The sequence below is a fragment of the Sciurus vulgaris genome (assembly GCF_902686455.1).
Source record: "Sciurus vulgaris genome assembly, chromosome: 6".
Classification (NCBI taxonomy): domain Eukaryota; kingdom Metazoa; phylum Chordata; class Mammalia; order Rodentia; family Sciuridae; genus Sciurus; species Sciurus vulgaris.
Window position 1 is genome coordinate 171,672,640 of NC_136466.1, and position 18,527 is coordinate 171,691,166.

The window sequence follows — 18,527 nt, forward strand, 5'->3', positions numbered from 1 at the left end:
TGTGCTGGCCACAGCTTCCCAAGCAGCAGCTCCATGGGTGGACAAACGCTCCTGTGTCCATTCTTCAGGGGAGAGAGGCTGGAGGGGGTGAGGGATCTGGACCTGGGCCCACCTCCCCTGCCTTGGGCTCCTAATGCTCATCCCTAGGCCAGAGGGCCAGCCTTCCTGGCTCTGAATGTTGGTAAGCAAACTCCCTCCCTGAGACAGTGGCCTTGTCTTGGGTACATGGGCCCCAAACAATTTCTATGATTTGGACCATTTACCCCCACTTGCCCAAGTCCCTGGTCAGGCCTGCAGTCAGAAAAACTTGGGACCAGCGTGGACACCAAGCATAAAACCCAGGATTTGTCTTGCTTAGTATGACAGAATGGGGGATGGGCAGGAAAAGTGGGGGAGGGCCTGAAAACCTAGCCTAATCCCAGGAATGGCCACCACAGGGCAGGCTACTGCGACCTGGGGGCTCCTCCGGCCCAAAACCAGAGACAGTGTCCCCGGGAGAAGAGCGGCCCCTGAGGGCGGGGAGCCCAAGACCGCTGGAGCCGCACAAGAGGCCCAGCATTTGGCAGAACCCGGGTCGCGCGCCTTTCTGCTGTCCTGTTATAGTTGGGGAGTCCTCTCAGGGCCTGGCGTGCTCGCCCAAGCAGCCCCCAGTGGCCCTGCCCGTACCCTCGGGCGCCCCTCATCCCACCCCACACCCCGCACACCCAGCTCGCCAGCAGGGTGGAGAGAAAGTTGGCAGGAGCTCAGCGCCCGCGGGGGAAAGCGTTAATGGGCGGCCGGGTGGGAGCAGCTCGCTCGCTTGCCCACGTCACGCCGGTGCGGGCTCGGCTGACGACCGCGGCGCCTGGGGACGCCGGCGCGCTCCGCTCGCCAGGTGCTCCGCCTGGAAATGTCTCCATTAGTTGTCGCCTGCTCCTCGCCGGAGCGCGCGCGCCAAGCGGCCGCGCAGAGTCCTCGCGGGCGGCCGGGAGTGGCCCAGAGCCACCGCAGGTAGGCGAGGTCCCCGCGCCCGCCCCCGCCCCGGGGTTCCGAGACCCCTCCCCCCTTCCGAGGAGGCGGAGGCTCCGTGCGGCCGCCGAGGGGCGCGGGCGGCGGCGGCGGCGGCGACTCCCCGGTGTGTCCTGGGCTGCGCCTTGCTCCCCGCGGCCCTGGCGCCCCAGCGGCGCGGGCGGGCGCTTCCCCAGCGCAGGTAGGGAGTGGGCTCGGCCGCACAAACTTTAAAAGGATCGCTCTTGCGCCGGAGGGGACAAAGTTTACTGCGTGCCGATGGGGTCTCGGGAGGCCTCGGCGTTTGCTGCAAGTTTCGGGAAGCGGGGTGAGGGAACCGGGGCGGTTCTCGGAGTGCGGGCTGTGGGACGCTGGGGACCTCGCGGGACGCAGGGCCGCGCGGGATGGCACGGCCTGCCGTCTGGACGCCGGCACTGCGCTCCTTCCTGCTTCTGGCAGCGCCCATCTAGCTGGCCGTAGGAGCGCAGCGGGAAAGCGGAGAGGGGGGCAGGAATGGAGGGCGTTTGGGGAACGGGGGATTCAACGTGCGCCCCTACAGCTTGTGAGGCTGGTTTGGGGGGGTGCTCTTCGAAGAAGCGACCTGCCAAATTCGGCTTCGCCCTGGCTGCTTCACGAACTCCTAGATACCTTTCAATCCCGCACCCCGCTAGCAGTGGGCGGGTGCAGCGCTCCGAGGGCTCGGCCTGTGCCTCGGCCCTTCCTGGAGCTCTGCGCGCCACCTTCTTTTTCGGCTGGGGTCAACTTGGCTTCACTGGAAGGAAGGAGCTCCCGGCGGCTCTTGGTGCTGGGAAGGGGTAGTCCGTGGGTTACTTCGGAGCACCGGGACTTGGTTGGCCCCAGGAAGGTCAGGGCCTGCCCTGTCTCCCCAGAGGCCTTCCCTGGTTCCAGCAACCGACATCAACCCAGAGCAAAACAGGGGCTCCATGGGCTCCTAATGTTCAGCATAACCTACCTCTGTCCCCTGGGAGGCCCACTGGGTGCGTGGGGGGACTCATCCCCAGCTCCTTTCCACCCCTCATGTCCTGCTCACGGGTGTATTTGTATCTGTCGACCCTCGAGGTTCTGAATTCAGCTCACTGCTCAGTGCAAGCTCATTTATCTGATGACACCTGAGGTCCTGAGACTCCTATCTGCTCTTAGACCAGGATCCGGTACCTCAGCTCAGGGCTTGGCTGGCCTTTTAGGAAGGACAACTGGACCACTAGTCATGTTTCTGGAACAAGGATGGCCTGGAGAATGTGCTCATTTGAGCAGAGCAGTCTCAGCCGGGGTGCAGGTTGTCAGCAGAATGTCGGGTTCCCTGGCCAGAGACCACCCTGCGTTCGGGATTGGATAGCGGTGCCTGGTGAAGCCAGGCAAGGTCCGGAGAGTCTTCAGGCAGTTGCAAGCCCCTGGGTGTGGCTGGGCCGGCCCCCAGAGGCTGCCCAGGCCAGGGCCTGCTGGAAGTGGAGTATGGTGTGCAGCAGCCGAGATGTGGAGTCCGGGGAGCCAGGAATCTCGAAGGGGAAAGGGCGGAAGTGGGGGACTGGAAGCGTCTGTTTACGCACCCAGGCTGTAAAACAATCAAGAGAACCCAGCGGCGAGGGTCGAAGAAAGCCACGAAACCCCTCCCCCAGAGGCCCCCAAGGACGCTCTGCGCTGCCCCCGCCCACGCTCCGAGGGTGAGCACATCTGCTCAGAAGATGAATGGCCGGTGTTCAGGGGCGTCGTTCCCCAAGAGCCGAGCTGCAGCAGACCGGGTATCCCCTAAAGGAAATGTGCCTGTCAGGCCTGGTTCGGCTGCTGCTGCGAACTGGAATTCCAGAGCGCAGGGCACGGACTGCTGAAGCCTGGGGCTGAACGACCTCCCTGGCCGGCCGAGCGCTTACAGCCGCCTAGGCCTGACTCGGGAAGGAGGGCGCCTATGTCCACAAGGAAGTCCTTCCCTCGCGACTCCTGCTCTGAAAGTCCTGAGCCCCAGCCGCCCTGCGCTCACTCCCCTCCCTGGCCCGACCTCATTATCGGGGAGAGTGAGTTGTTTGTAAACAATAAATAATGAAAAGTAGGAGGATGTTCTGCAAAAGCCTCAGCAAAGCCGGAAAATTGGAAGGAGTTGGGAGGAGGGAGGTGGGGGAGGGGAGGAGCAGGAGGAGGAAGAGCGAGAGAGACAGAGATTCGTTTCTACCCGAGAAGCCCCGGTGGCTAGTTTCTTATTATTTACAGGAAGGTGGTATTAGCAATTCAGGTGAGAAAGAAATAAACAGGCCTGCCACGAAATCAATACAGAATTCAAAAACAATTATTAATGTCATTTGACTCGTGTTCTTTATATATCTCTCCCGGCTACGGACGCTAAACTGTCTGAATAATTTGCATGGAGCGGCTATTCATTATTTTCGATGGTTTTCCTTTGCAAACGGACGTGGCCGGCTGCGGTCCAACGCGATCGGAGAACTCGTATTTTCATCTGTAAATTAAAGCAATTACGCAGCAGATATTATATGATGTGTACTGCGGTCTCCAGATAGTCATCAATCACCTTCAACAGAGCTGTCAGAGCCGGCAGATTTCGTTTCTGAGAGCAGCCTTGCAGCTGGGGAGAGGGCGAGAACGTCACCATTAATTAGAGGGTGACCCTGGGGCGATTCACAGGTCTGAACCCAGAAATCTCTCGGAGCAAGTCTGCACAGCGCCGGGGTGCAGGGCTTCGCTCCCCCGTCGACCGTGGGATGCCTGCCCGGTGTGGCAGAGCTGCAGGGGGCAAGGGTGGGCCCTGGAGGACGGCTGAGCCAAAGGCCAAGAGCGAGGGAGTTCCGGGTGGCCCAGCGCCCCCTCACCGCTGGAACGCGGGCCTCCACTTCGAACTCGGGGCAGGGTCCTAAGGCCGGGACTGCCCTGGGAAGTCCTGCAGAAGTCCTGCAGTGGGCCCCCTCTCATAGCCACCGGTGCACCCCAGACAGAAAGCTGTGCAAAACAGACCACGGTACTGGGGAGGGGTGGGGCCATTTCGGCCAGGCGCCCAAAGTCCCCTCCCCTGCAGCCAGCCCCGCCGCGTGCCTAAAGAAGAGAGCCTACCGGAGGTTGTCCCGGGGCTGAACGAGGAAACCTGTTCTTCAGAGTGCTCAGGGGCGTCTGGCAGTCCCTGGCTTAGCCGCGAGGGGCAGGGAGAGGCCGAAGGAGAGTGGCCCGCGGAAGAGGAGGGGGAGGATGGGGAGGGAGGTGAGGAGGCAGCGGTGGGCTGAGCAAGAACTTGAATGACCCGAGTGGGGAAGAGGAGGGGCTTTTTCCGGGGTTGCTGGGCTCCCGGAGTGGCACCACCTAGGGACGCTGGCTCGGGGAGCCCCGCAGTACGTAGGCCACCCGTCCAAATCCGACACTGAGGCCCCAGGGACCCACACACCGGAGGGCAGGTTGACCTCCAGATACAGGCACTCGTGTGGCCGCAGTTGATTCTTAAATTCCATTTGTGGGTTGGAACTTGTGCGTTCCTGACACCCGGTTACCCAGTGACAAGAAGCGCGCGGGGCCTCCGGAGCTCGGGTCCTTCCACCAGGGCGAGCGCGCAGCGAGGAAGGGCTGGCAGCTGCCGCCGAGCCCGGCTAATTTTAACTGTTGATTACATCTTCACTGAAGACTCACCCGTGTGTCCCTTCATAGGGCTCATTTGTAATTGAGACTAATGATTACAGTGGGGTGGGAAGGAGCAGATGCTCATTAATTAATTTCTAATTAAAAGTGCCTTCCGTCCTCCGGTGACTTAGGAGAAACACCGTTCGTCGGGCCGATATTGACTCCTTGAATAGAATTCATTTGTTAAAGCCCAATGGCCCTCCGCGCCGGCTCGCGCGGCCCCGACTGTCCCCGCCCCGCCCGGCCAGCGGCCGAGTGACCTGCACGTCCGCGGCCAGACCCTGCTGCGCGGCGTGGGGCTGACGTCAGCGTCTCCGACGCTTAAAGCTGCGCACATCTGACTTGGTTCCCGCGACGCGTTTTTGTTTTGTTTTGTTTTGCTCTTTTTTGCAAAATATGTATTTCTGTCGCCGCTGTAAGGTCGGTCGGCCGCAGAGCCCTCCAGTGGCTCCGGATTTCGAAGCTAACAGAAACGCTGCCGCCACCGCCACTCACTTTCCCTCCCGGTTAGAAAAGTTTGCGGAGCGTGCGGTTGTTTTAACCTGCTCTCCTGTTTCGCCCTCTCAGAGCCTAGGAGGAGACTGCAGCCCGGGAGCAGTGGCCGAACCGCTCCGGCCCCGGCGCGCAGGATCCTTCCGGCCCCGCCTATCCGCCTTGGGCCGCGCCCGACATGTCCTACCCGCAGTTTGGATACCCCTACTCCTCGGCTCCCCAGGTAAGGGGACCGCCTCCCGCGAGGACCTGGTAGGGCGGGCAGGACGCACTCGTGTCCCTCTCTTCCCAGCTAGCAGGGCCTCTCGCGCCAGGCGGGTGGACGCCGAACCTCTGGGGCCGGGCAGAGGGGCTGATAAGATCCAACGGGCGCATTGGAATCCATCTCTGTCCCACCCATCGGGCTCTGAGGCTGCGTCCCAGAGGATCCCAGGGACCCGGGGTGCGGGATCACTTGGCATCAAACAAACATGAAGCGCGAGCGCGAATACGGCCTCGCAAACCTGGGGAGGATGTGAACACCCGGACTGGGTCCCACGTGGACAGAGGAGGCTAGGCTCGCGGGCTTCCCGGGAGGGATGCGATGTCCCTCCCGACCCTGGGGAACTGGCGGTACACGGTGAAGGGGAGGCTCCCCGCGCCTGGGTGCCGGCCAATCCCCGCGGCCCCTTTCTCCCCAGTTCCTGATGACCACCAACTCCCTGAGCACGTGCTGCGAGTCTGGCGGCCGCACGCTGGCTGACTCTGGGCCCGCAGCCTCAGCCCAAGCGCCCGTCTACTGCCCGGTCTACGAGAGCCGGCTGCTGGCCACTGCGCGCCACGAACTCAACTCGGCTGCAGCGCTCGGTGTCTACGGGGGTCCCTACGGCGGCTCGCAGGGCTATGGCAACTACGTGACCTACGGCTCAGAGGCGTCTGCCTTCTATTCGTTGGTAAGGGGGCATCCCAACCCTCCCCCGCCCGCCCCTACCCCTGGATTTGCCAAACCCACTCCCTCGTTCCAAGCCGTGAGTACTCTGGATCTCCCAACTGTTGAGGGTTGGCTTCGTCCAGCTGTGCTCCCTACCAAGTGCCTCGGAATAGGGAACAGCCCCGTCGGGGTCCAGGTGCCCCGCGGGTGCATCGCAGTGTTTAATGCACTTATAGTTTTATGCTTTACCGGTGAATTCCAACAAGATCACTGGTTCTCCTCCTCTTCCTCTTGCGGCCCCTCTCCCTCCTCTCCTGCCCCACCTTGCCCCTCCCGTTCCCCTCCTCCCTCCCCCCTCCCGCCGGTCTTCTTTTCCGGTGCACCTTCCCTCCCGCTGCCTCTCCGCCTCCCCGCTGCCCCTCCTCCTCTTCCACACCCTCCTCTGTTGTCCGTTCCCTGCTCTTTTCTCTCCCCTTTCCCTCTTCCTTATCTTTCTCCTTTGTATCCCATTTCGCAAAACTCCAATTGACCTCTCTCCAGTGTGGGGACCAGAGTATCATGGCCTGAGGGAGATCAGCCTCAGGGAGCGCCTGCTGCGGTGTGGTCGTGGGTGCGGGTGGGGATTGCCCAGGGATCTGCCTGGGGACCTAAGGAAAGGGCTGTAGCTGGGTGGTGTCTGGAAGCTGCGACCCCGACTCCTTTGCTCCTACAGAACAGCTTCGACTCCAAGGACGGGACAGGATCTGCGCATGCGGGCCTTGCGCCTGCTGCAGCTGCCGCCGCCTACTACCCTTATGAGCCAGCTCTGGGCCAGTACCCCTATGACAGGTGAGGGACTGACAGGTGAGGGACCCGATCACCTGCCTTGGACTGTCAGCAGTCACCGCCCCCACGCACTATGGCCACCATCCTGGGTAGTAAGGAGGCAGGTCAAGCCTGACTCCTGTGCAGGAGCCTGTACTGCTGGGAACTAGAATTCCCCCCAGCTCCCAGCCCCCAGCCCCACTCACTCTGGCCTTTGGTGCTGTAGAGACTGCCAAAATCATACCACTGCTCTCTTTTCTGAGGACTTCGCATCTGGAAGTCCCAGTCCACCCGGGCAACTTCCTCGGGAGCCTCAGACACATCCCTGCACTCCATGAAGTACAGCCCTGGTAGTGTCCAAACAAACCCACTGCCCCTGCAGAGGAAGCCATGATGGGGAGACCCTGCCGCTGGGTGACCATTAAAAATCGAACCCACCGAGGCAGCTGGCAGCTTTCTTCTGTCCCATGGTCTTTCTGTCCAGGGACCTTGCACATTAGGGTGTGGGATCACATGCCTGCAATGTGTTCTTGTGGTTTGGGGATCAAAGAAACAGGAGTGAATCCCCATCAAGGACCTCGAGGAAATATCTCTGGAGAGTGACAGAGGCCTGACCTCTCCGATTTGAGAATGAGCCAGGCTCCCAGTCAGAATAATGACATTCCTCTTCGACCTCCGCCCACAAAAGGTGGCAAGGCTGTCCGCAGGAGGACTGGGGCTTGGGGCCCATCTGTCCTCCCACAACACACCCAACCCCAACCGCCTGGGGGACAAAGCTCGTCCTAGCTTCCCTGGCGGCCCCGCCCCCAGACCCAGGGGTCCTTGCTTCCCTGGCGGCCCCGCCCCCAGACCCAGGGTGGGCCCAGCGCGGGGCGAGCGGCGCCCCATTGTGAAGCCTGCCTTCAGGTACGGAACCATGGACAGCGGCACTCGGCGCAAGAACGCCACGCGCGAAACCACGAGCACGCTCAAGGCCTGGCTACAGGAACACCGCAAGAACCCCTACCCCACCAAGGGCGAGAAGATCATGCTGGCCATCATCACCAAGATGACCCTCACGCAGGTCTCCACCTGGTTCGCCAACGCGCGCAGGCGCCTCAAGAAGGAGAACAAGATGACGTGGCCGCCGCGGAACAAATGCGCAGAGGAGAAGCGGCCCTATGGGGAGGCCGAGGAGGAGGAGGTGGGCGAGGAGGAGGCACGGGAGGAGCCCCTCAAGAGCACCAAGGGCGAAGGTGAGTTGGGAAGGTGGCCCTGGGTTGCCCAGGCTTCCGGGGGGGACTTTTCCAGGGTTTCTACCACCTAGAGACAAGCAGCCGGGCACAGAGGGTGCTTGAGCCAGGCAAACTCACAACCTCCCTGGACCTGGGTAGCAAATGAGTTCTGGGAAAGGCCCTGTGCACCTGGAGACTCTGGTGGTGCCCTCTGGACATACTTAAAGAATCCAAAATCATGTTTTAAACTCTCTCTCTCTCTCTCTCTCTCTCTCTCTCTCTCACACACACACACACACACACACACACACATACACAACCACACAAATTTGAGGTGGAAATCTTCCTAGTCCCATGTATCACCAAGCAGAGTCCTGGGCACCTTCAGAGGAGATGGAAAGACAGAGAAGGACCCCAGGCCTCTTCCTTTTTCAATACTGGACTCTATAATGTGGCTTAGGAGGAGTGGGCAGCTGAGTGACCCGCCAAGCTGTCTTCCTCCACTGGCCATGTGTTCTTTCCTGGCAGAGACTGTCAGCAAAGAGGACAAGGAGCTAGAACTTAGTGACCTGGACGACTTCGACCCACTTGAGGCAGAGACCCCAGAGTGCGAGCTGAAGGCACCCTTCCAGCCCCTGGACAGCAGCCTGGAGCGCGTCCCTACTGCACCTGAAGGCCCTGGCACTGGAGGCAAGGAGGCTTCCGGCCCACTCCGGGTGCCCTTACCCACAGATGGTGGAGCTGCCCTGGATGAGGACCTGGAGAGGGCCCGGAGCTGCCTCCGGAGCACAGTGGCCAGGGAGGAGCAACAGCCAGACACAGAGGGTGACCCGCAGGCCTGCGAGGCCAAGCTGGGCTTTGCACCTGCTGGGACGCCAGTGGGTCTAGAAGCCAAGCCACGCATCTGGTCACTGGCCCACACGGCCACTGCTGCAGCAGCCACCGCCCTGAGCCAGACTGAGTTTCCGTCCTGCATGCTCAAGCGTCAAGGTCCTGCTGCCCATGCAGCCTCATCCTCCACACCCACCTCATCCTCCTCTATGGTCCCAGCCCCTCCAGGTGCCCTGGACAGGCACCAGGACTCCCCAGTAACCAGTCTTAGAAACTGGGTGGACGGGGTCTTTCATGACCCCATCCTCAGGCACAGCACTTTGAACCAGGCCTGGGCCACCGCCAAGGGTGCCCTCCTGGATCCTGGGCCTCTGGGACGCTCGCTGGGGGCTGGTGCCAACATGCTAACAGCACCCCTGGCCCGCACCTTCCCCCCTGCTGCGCCCCATGATGCTCCTGCTGCAGGTGCTGCCAGGGAGCTGCTGGCCATGCCCAAGGCTGGAGGCAAGCCCTTCTGCGCCTGATGCCACCTGCCCAGCACGACAGAGAGGGGAACCAGCACTGGCCCAGAAGGCCAGACTCTTTTTTTACTGAGTTTCCAAAGGAAGGCAAGAGTGTGGCCAAACCAAGGCTGCCGACACTGAGAAGGAGCATCTGAACTCGGTCTCCCTAGGGCCATGGAGAAGCGTGTGCTGTCCCCTGACCCCACCTGGTCATGAGTCCACCAGAGCCATCCCCCGAACTCCGGACCCAGCAGGGAGAGCACTCTCACAGCAGATGGGAGCACTCTTGAAGCATCAAGTTTACATGGGAAGTTTACGTGGCGAGGGTATTGGGCTCTTAGGCTTGTCTTGTGTTGCCGTCTCCTCGGGTTGAGGCATGCCGGTATTCCTTCTGAATCTCAGCCTGCCCATCTTCTGACTTCATCCTCAGCACATAATGCTCACCAACAGCACTTCCACCAAGTTTACACTGTTGCACATTCTTGAATCGATAAAATTATGTTTTTTAAAATGTATGTTCACACCAATGATTGCCTGCTTCAGAGAGAGGCTAATAAAACCCAGTGATGGTGTTTGCATTGCAAAGTGAACACATTTCAAAACCAGGGGCTTGAGAATCTGCAAGAGGAGGTGGTGCTGACACCCAAGGGAAGGAACTGGGTGGGGTGGGGCAGGGTGGGGTGGGGATCCACCCAGATTCCACCTCCATAACGTCCTTGTCAACCCAAGACCCCACCTGGTCATGAGTCCACCAGAGTCCTCCACAAAGCCATTGAACAAAGCAGATTCGCTGTGAACTTAGAGGCTTTTGCTGAACTCCTATAGAAGTGGACAAGAGAGTCAAAACTTTTCCACTCTTCCCTATTGCCAGACTCTGCAATTTTGAGCCAAAGGGGATTTCTTTGGATTAGAACAAATTTCAGACTTTCTAATTTCCCATGGGTTAAGTCCTGGTGGAGGGGACAGCCTCGGAGCCTCCCTGCCTGAGGCAGGGGGTTCTGTTCTGGCCCTCAGCCCTTCCAAAAGGGACGTCAGTGGGCCGCCCCAAGCCCACCTCACTCCCTGTAGAGAACTTTCCTTTTGGGAATTAGTTTCCACTGCTCCAGAGAAATCCCAGGCTTTCGGGCAAAAAGGAAAGTTCTCCCGGCAGGGTGAGCAGGGCCGGGCAGAACGGGAAGGGAATTGAGAACTGGGATCATGGGGGCAAGCCTGGCTTGGGGAGGTTCCTGGGCTGTGCAAACTTGGCTTCCGACAGGAGCCTGTTTCCAACCCCATATCCAGCAACTGTTCCAGCCTGGGGTCTCAATGATCCTCCCTGGGGGCAGCAGGCATACCCCATAGGGGTCCCCCTCTGCAAGCCTTGTGCTCTGGGTCCTCATGGGCCACTTAAAAGTTCCAAGTGTCCACTGGGAAGTCAGAGCGGCTAGCAAGGGAGCTCCTGAGGGGGGACAGCCCAGCGGGGTGCAGGGACAGGGCAAACGTGGCCTTTGTCCAGGACGGAACAGAAATGGACAGCATCCGAGCCAGCTGGAAGTGCGCAATCCGGGGCAGTCAGGCAGGCGCAGGCGGGCAGCCTGCCTTGGGGGACACCAGACAAGAGGGTCTGGGCTTTCTTCTGCAAGTCTGGGAACTGGGTGGGACCGGCCTGGGGCCTCCAGGTGCCCTTGCTTCTGTGTAAGGCCCCCGGCGGGCTGGGAGCTCTGGAAGACAGGCCGGTTGGCTTGCCAGGTCAGACTTGGAGCAAGTTTGGGTTCCCGAGGGAGAGGAAATCGGCGCGGGAACCCGGATCCCGGGCGCGAGTGGAGAGATTCGCCGGGACCCTGATGGCGGGCCTCGGCCGGACCGAGCGGCCGAACGCCGGCGCGCCCGGGGCCCGCGGCCGGCTCAGTAATTGGATTGTACCCGCGTGCGCTGTCACCGCTTTCACTTTCGCTCCCTTGGATGATATTATCGAGGTTCGGAAGCTCGCCGTTGATGTGCCTGTCAAAAGGCTGCGGCGGGAGCCCCCGGCCTGGCGAGCGAGCATCAGCCAAGATAATTTGAAGTGAAATTTTCATTTTGACAGTAAACCCCTCAATTTCTAAAGGCTGCGCGCTCCGAGAGCTCGCTGGCAGGGGAGGCTTTGCAGAAAGCCCACGTCTTAGACTGAAAAGGGCAAAAGAACTCGAATTAGTTGTAATAGATAAAAGGGCAAAAATAAAGAGTCAAGGGTACTTGACAGTAATAGCGAAAGTGGAGTCTCAGGGGAGACGCGTTGCGCCCGAGGCTGGGGCGCCAGGAATTTTAATGCGGCCGAGGGCGCCGCTCCAGCGCACCCCCACCCGGCCCTAGACAAAGCCAGAGGTTTTCAGGAGAAATAAGCCATTTGGGGGCTAGGCAGGGATGGAGACCGGGCAGCAGAAACGTGAGGCTGGGACCTCAGCCTTGTGCTCCGGTCGCAGGCAGCTCTGTTGGGAGGTTGAAGCCACTGGCCAGCACACTGGTGGCTTGGGTAGGCGCCCCCGACAGGGAGCAACTTCGACTCTCAGATCCCTCACCAGGGGCGGACCCAGGGCCCAGAGGGCTTCTGCTGCCAGCCAACTTGTTGCCCTTAGGACCTCCGGGGCAGGGTCCCTGGCGCCAGGAACCACCTGTCCCAGCGGCCCTGGGCCTGGGAATCCCACTTTGCTTGAGCCCCAGATCTTAGTGGAACTCGCTGACTAAAGTACCTTGTTTGAATAAACAGCCAGACTGCGTGAAATAAGGACGTCCAGCGAGCAGGGTTCCGGCCAAACCCGGGACCCCACAGCCAGAGCTGGGTACTCCTGCCCGCCTCCCTTCACCTTGGGAGGCTCAGCCTGCCAGGTTCGCCTTAGGCACCCAGACCTGGTCTTGGGGGCGCACACCCGCACTGGGATGCCCCGCGAGGCCCCGCGAGGTGGGCTGGGGAAGGACTCAGGGGGAAAGGGGTCTTCTCCGCGGGGGAAGGGTCGCCAGCCTGGCTTCTCGCGGGGCGCGGGCGCGGCGGGCGGGCGCGGCGCTGGGACCGGCGCTCAGCCACTCAGGCGTGGCAAATGCAAACACAGGAGAGGAGAGGCTAAATTAACGGCGCTCTTTACATAGAGCCCAAATAAAACTGTAATCAGCGGCGCGTTACTTTTCATTAAGCGAGTCTGACAGCAGCATATTCAGACCCGACAAGGGAACAGGCGCGGGAAATATACGGCTCTCCCGGCCGCCCAGTCTAAGATAATTCCTTAAGCTCCATTAACAACTCCTAGCCGCAGGAAATGGGCTCCGGAAAACGTCTCCAAATCTAAAAGCTTTATCGACCCCTCAAACCGTGGCTGATGGTTCCATTTTTTTCTTTTTCTCCCTTTCCTTTTTTTTTAAACTTAAGGGAGAGACATCCAGCAAGGTAATAGAGTTTGACACGACACCTTCTTAACTAGAGAGAGGCAGGGAAGCCAGCCCTTAAATGATATTTAAAAGGCAACCAATTAAGATTTAAAGTGGTCGTCTCCTGAGATCATGCATGCGATTTATGCCACCTACTTCTCCCTGGGCATGCCTGCCTCGAGCTGCCGCTGATGAGACAGCCTGGTTCTTCCTTCTTTCCCTCCCCTCTCTCTCTCCCTCCCTCTCGCCCCTCTTTCCCACTCTCCTTCCCTCCCACCCTCTCTCTTCCGACTCTCCCCTCTCTCTCTCCCTCCCTCCCACCCTCTTTCCCACTCTCCTTCCCTCGGGCCCTCTTCTCTTCCTTTCCTTCCTTCTCTCCTTCTCTTTCTCTCCTCCTCTCCTCTCCTCTTCCTCTCTCTCTCTCTCTCTCTCCTCTCCTCGATCTCTTTCTCCCTCCATAAAGAGAGTACAGGAAGAGAGACAAGGGAGAGGAAGCAGCAGACCTTCCATCTCCTCAGAAGGACCCTCGGACTGGCCACTGGACAGGGAAGAGTCTCCTAGGGCAGGTAGAGAAGTCCCTAGCTAAGGGGCACTGAGCCCTGGCTCTCCTGCAGACATCTAACTGCCCCAAACTGTCCCTGGTGGCCTCAGCACCCCAGGGTGGCCTGTCATCTGGGCTCCAGTGTGGGGACAGGATGGTGGCATTAACATCAGAGGAAGAGCTGTGAGCTGCCCACAGACCACAGCTGGCCACACAGTGCCACTGAGGCAGGGGATGGTCCGCTCACCCTCCTCTGCCTTGCCCAGCTTTCTCTTCCAGCATCTGAAGAAGATGTGGGCTGCCCACGATGGCTCTATGGAATAATGGACGCTGAAATCCCCTCACCTGGACACCCCCTTGCCTTCCTGTGTTGCTGTCCCTGGTCACTTTTTCCTATTGGGGTTACCAAACTGAAGGAACCAGGAAGTACTCCTGCAGGGTCACCTCCTGGGAAGGCAGCAAGGCCCAGGAAAGGAGTCCAGGACCTGGTGATTTGACCCCAGTTCAGGACCCAGGTTGGAGGGAAGCCCAGACAATGGGAGGGGGAAGAGAAGGAGGGGAGAGGAGGAGGAGAGGGAAGAGAGGAGAGGAGGGGAGGACTGGATGGAGAGGAGGAGGGAGGGGAGAGGAGGTGGAGGAGGAGACCAGAGGAAGATGAGATGGGGAGGAGGAGGGGAGGGAGAGGAGAGAGGAGAAGGGGGAGGAGGAGGAGAGCAGAGAGGAGGAGGAGGGGGAGGGAGAAGAGGGAAGGAGGGGATGGAGAGGACAAGGGAGGAAGAAGGCAGAGGAGGAGGGGGTCTGGAGGAGGTGAAGGGGGGCAAAGCAGGAAGGAGGAGGGCAGGTAGAGGAGAGGGAAGCTCATCGGAGGTGACGGGTCACATTTCCAGGCATCTGGTACAGCCTTTAAAGATCTTATGAAGAAGCGTCGTCTTTGCCCAAAGAGTCCAGAGCACTGGGAGCAGGCCAGGAGGCCACCTGGGTCTGGCATGGTGTGTCCACTGCACTCGCCCCCAGCACCCCCAGCACCCCACTGCCTGCAGCTATGGGGGGGGGGCTACTCAAGCCTCACACAATCTGCCCTGGATTTCCACGGCCAGAGTTTCACTAACCATCACTCTGAGGAGTGACCCCAGGACCTTGGTGACTGCTGCTGCTGCTCAGGAGATCCACAGACCAAGAGTGGGTCCTGGAGGCAGCTGCTGTCCTACCTGTAGGCCTTGCCAGCCGAATGGACTCCCCAGGGTCAGGGTAAAAGGAGTGCCCAGTGAGTGCCCTGGTATTCCAGTGACTAACACACACCTCGGACTCCCATGGCACTGTGTCCTTCCCTCTCCACAGGGTGTCCAGGGCTGCCCCTGTCCAGGACCTGGCAGACAGCAGGACCCAGGCCAGCATCCATGCAGGACTCTGCAAGCTTCTGCACTCAGCCCCTGCTGCTGTCCACCTGGCCTCTCTCGCCCTCTGAAGAGTAACCCCTGGTTGCGGAGAGGGGACAGCCCCCACAGGTGGCCCCAGCTGTGGCTCTTAGTGGGCAGGTCAGCTGAGCAGGGAGAGCATCCAAAGTGGAGGGAGCCCCAAGCAGGCCAGGCCCCTGGGTAGGGCAAGGCCCACATCACGGGGCCCTGGGCAGGTGTGCCAGGAGGGAAGGAGCAGAACCATCAGTGGGAAGAGAATGGCTAGGGAAGCCTGGGCAGGAGGGCCAGGAGGTGCAGCTGCAGCCCCGGCCAGAGGCCCCTGAGGCCCTGGGCCACCAGGCAGCGGTGGGCGGGGGGCAGGAGGCATCCGCCCTGGAACTGGTGGGGCCCCCTGAGTAAGGAGGCGGGTGCAGTGGAAGGGACGGAGCACAGCTCTTCATTGGATGACGTGACCCCTCAGTCGCCAGCCGGTGTGGCAGCTCGGCTTCCTGTCTGGAAGGCCCAGGTGTGAGCTACCACACTTGGGGGCATGTGGAACAACAGAAGGCAGGAGCCACTTGGTGCATGGCCCACACATGTCCATGGGGTAGGCGTGGGCCCTGGATCAGCTCATCCAGGAGCCACCTTCCTGGACACAGCTGTGCCCCCAGGGCCTCCTGAGCATCCTGCTCTTAAGACAGGGTCAGGAGAAGGTCTGCACGTGAAGGCCCCTGGGAGGTGGGTGAGGGTCCCCCGTGGCAGCCTCTCCTCTGAGGAGAAGAGAAAGAACCCAGAGTAGCCCGTGCCACCCCCCATTCCACCCCTGGGAAGAGACTTGGGTTGCTCTGGACGAGACTCAGGGAGAAGAGAGCAGTAGCCTCACTGTGCAGACTCACCCCTGCTCCTCACGCCAGGGCACAGCACACGGGCACGGCAGCATGCACCCTCCCGTCCAGCCTTCCCTCTGAAGCACACTCGAGGGACGGCATACATGTGCAGTCACAGGGAGATGCAGAGAGCATCTGCTGCAGCCTCTGCCGCTGTGGGTCAGGCGAGGGCTCCTGGGCAGGGGTGAGCCTGGTCACGCCTGTTGGGGTAGGCAGGAAGGGGGCCTGCCAGCAGGCTGAGCCCACCCATGTGCCTGCGCCTAGAGACTCATGCCGTTCATTTTGTGTGTGACAGGCTGAGGCAGAGACCATGTGGGGTCGAGGACACTTGCTGGGCCCCTTCTGTGGGGTAGCAGAAGCAGCATTCCAGGAGAGGCTGACCCTGGAGCTGGTGGGGTGACTAAGCAGTGCCCAAACAAGGAAAAGACAGCCTGGGACCCAGTGTCCAGCACTGGTGCCACGGGCCAGGGAGCCCAACTTGGCCTGGCTCCTTCCACACTGGGCCCTGGCTGATCCTCCCCACAGAGATTGCTGCCTACCCTAAGGAGGTCCCTGGGGTTTGTGCCTACAGCTCTCCTGAGCAGAATGTCCTGGCAGTGGGAGTGACATCCACTGTTCCACCTGGCTCCAGGAACCCCCAATCCTATATTGACACCCTGCATGAAATTTCTGAGCCCACTGCTGAGGTTCTGGAGAACTTGGTCCTGCCTCTGGAAGGCTAGACTCTGGACTCTGGTCTCCTGTCCTGACTCCTGGGCCCCTTTCCTTTCCCGATCCCTGCCCTCCCACAGCAGCCTCCCCAGGAGGAAGCAAGGCTGATCGTAGCACACAGTGGTTCTCACTCACCCTCAGACTGCAAACGGGACCTTAATTAATGAACTTGATAATAGAGAGTCCCTTTTCATGGAACATTAGCCCAAGTTCAAGATAATCAGCCTGAACACAAACTACAGCTGTGTACAACGTGCAGCTGGGCAGAGCATGATTTGTGCAGGCAGGACGCACTGCCAGGGTGCACAAGGATGTCCCAGGACTGGGAGGCAGCTGCGGGGCTTGTGCTCAGATGCCCAGGTGGCAGCACCAACAGCTGCATGCACGCCCTGCATGGCTGGTCTCTTTCCCATCCGATGACTCCTGTTGGTCCCAGATGGAAACTGGAAGGATGGGCCTTTCTCCTCCCTGTGAATATGGGCCCTATAGGAGGAGGTGGCAATCTCAGGGCAGCAGAGCCTTAAGGTTCAGGGGTCCACCTGGCCCGCTGCTTGGCACCTGCAGAGTGGAATTTCTTGGACTGGGAGCCATCCCAGCCCCCATGTGTGGGGTGGGCTTGGGGACTGTTCCAGAGCTCTGTGCCAGTCAGGGTAACAGTCTTTGGGTGATGGGCACTGCAGATGACTCTCAGGACCTGGGAGAGCAACCCCTGACCTGGGAGAAAGCAGGGCTCCTAGTGGCTGCTGATGACCTAAAGGGGCAATACGGCCCCTGTGGCCATGCCAAGGTACACTTCAGACACTGAGGAAAGCCCAGGCATGGCACTAACATGCCTCTTGCTTCCAAGTGCAAAGGGAGAAGTTCAGAGGTTGCTGAGAGGCAGAAGTGATGGTCCTTCACGGCCCTGAAACGCCTGCACCAGCCAGCAAAAGATTCCCCATCCCTTAGCAGATGTCCTGTCAGACTCAGAGACAGGTCAGCTTTTGAACAGGATGCTGGAGCAGAATGTTCCTCTGCCCTGGGCAGGGGACTGCTCTTGGAGCAGGCCTCCCCCAAGGCCTGTGTGCAAAGGCCATGGGAGTAGACCACAGCCCGCGGGGACTGGGGCCGTCCTCAGCGGCCTGCATTGGCCTCTCCTGGAGCCTGGGTCTGTTGCTCTTATCTCCATGCCGATCCTGAACGGCTCCTTCACCACAGCTGCAGCTGGTCAGGGGTTATCAGAGAGTTTGCCACTTTCACCTGTTTCTGTGGCTCTGCAAACAGCACAGCAGCCTGCAGAGCCCTGGACTCGGCTGACCAGGGCTTTCTGCAGGATCAATGCCTGTGCCTGGAGACGGCCCAGGGAGCCTGGCTAACCCTAACTTGATTCAAAGGGTCAACTCACCTGCCCCACAGAACATGTCTGGATTTTGTTTTAACTCAATGTTTCTAGAAATCAGAGAAATTTCTCTCTTGTTTCCCTCTGTGGTACTGTGGATGGAACCTGGGACAACCTCGCTTCTAGACAAGGACTCTACCATTGAGCTGCATCACCTGGCCAGAGATCACCCATTTTATTCTTCTGATTTCAAAAAGAGCATCAGGGTGTTGAACAACTTCTTCCCTTATTTCATGGGACAGCCCCCCTTAAACACCTGTGCAGGCATGCCTGCTTGGGGGTTCAGAAGTCCACCAACAGGCAGGCAGGTTGAAGAAAAGGCAAACGCTCCTTTTCAAATGCATCCTGGCTGGCCACTGAGTTCATTTCAAAGGGCCATCCTATGTTCAAAATAGATGGTGGCTTATCATCCCGCAGAAATTCCCAGATAGGGGTGTGTGTCTGCATGCTTTTGCCGTAGGGTTATCCATCATTTGACAACCGCAGTCTAGGGGCACAAGCCACTGCCCCCCAAAACCCCCCACCTGCTACTGGGTGGATCTTGGTGCACGATAATCAGGGCAGTAGGGGATTACACTTCTTGGTGGATGATGTGAGGCAAAATTAATAGACATAAATAAACACTGTGTGCCACTTAACAGAGCAGGGGACACACATGGGTAAGGGGGAAAGAGGATTGCAGACTATCTGAAAATTGCTTGGACCTGTCCACAACGGTCATGATAGTCCACATTACAGTCTGTGTAGTTCTGCAGCAGGACAGCTGCGTGACCAGAGCAGTGGCTGTGCAGGTGTAGGCCTGGGCAGTGGGACCCAGGCTCTGCTTCCCACCCTGGCCCCAAGGCCCCGGAGAGCGCCTGTGTTGGC

General features: G+C 59.8%; 1 protein-coding gene and 1 long non-coding RNA gene across 5 annotated transcripts; one reads left to right on the forward strand and one right to left on the reverse strand.

Annotated features, from left to right (window-relative positions):
- Window positions 1–1,064: 1,064 nt before the first annotated feature.
- On the forward strand, window positions 1,065–9,950 carry IRX4 (iroquois homeobox 4). 3 transcript variants are annotated; one of them, XM_079146046.1, is made up of 6 exons: window positions 1,065–1,196; window positions 5,195–5,332; window positions 5,790–6,041; window positions 6,732–6,847; window positions 7,730–8,058; window positions 8,566–9,950. In XM_079146046.1, exons 2-6 carry the CDS (start codon window positions 5,288–5,290, stop codon window positions 9,390–9,392), a joined length of 1,569 nt encoding a protein of 522 aa, XP_079002172.1. In that variant the 5' UTR covers window positions 1,065–1,196; window positions 5,195–5,287; the 3' UTR covers window positions 9,393–9,950. The 3 variants fall into 3 exon arrangements, with proteins under 3 accessions (XP_079002172.1, XP_079002173.1, XP_079002174.1); XM_079146047.1 differs by lacking the exon at window positions 1,065–1,196 and having other exon boundaries at window positions 4,957–5,332; XM_079146048.1 differs by lacking the exons at window positions 1,065–1,196; window positions 5,195–5,332; window positions 5,790–6,041; window positions 6,732–6,847 and adding an exon at window positions 7,366–7,602 and having other exon boundaries at window positions 7,640–8,058.
- On the reverse strand, window positions 3,269–4,743 carry LOC306664914. Of its 2 annotated transcripts, XR_013764856.1 has the most exons (3): window positions 4,063–4,743; window positions 3,825–3,951; window positions 3,269–3,580 (listed from the first exon to the last, which is right to left on the reverse strand). It is a non-coding gene; the product is annotated as an uncharacterized lncRNA (long non-coding RNA). The 2 variants fall into 2 exon arrangements; XR_013764855.1 differs by lacking the exon at window positions 3,825–3,951.
- Window positions 9,951–18,527: the final 8,577 nt, after the last annotated feature.

Excerpts from the sequence above, each read along its gene's own strand:
- IRX4 (XM_079146046.1), top strand. The coding sequence starts at position 5,288 with ATGTCCTACCCGCAGTTTGGATACCCCTACTCCTCGGCTCCCCAG. Across the intron at positions 5,333-5,789 it reads CCTACTCCTCGGCTCCCCAG|TTCCTGATGACCACCAACTC; the intron begins GTAAGGGGACCG and ends CTTTCTCCCCAG. Across the intron at positions 6,848-7,729 it reads GGCCAGTACCCCTATGACAG|GTACGGAACCATGGACAGCG; the intron begins GTGAGGGACTGA and ends GCCTGCCTTCAG.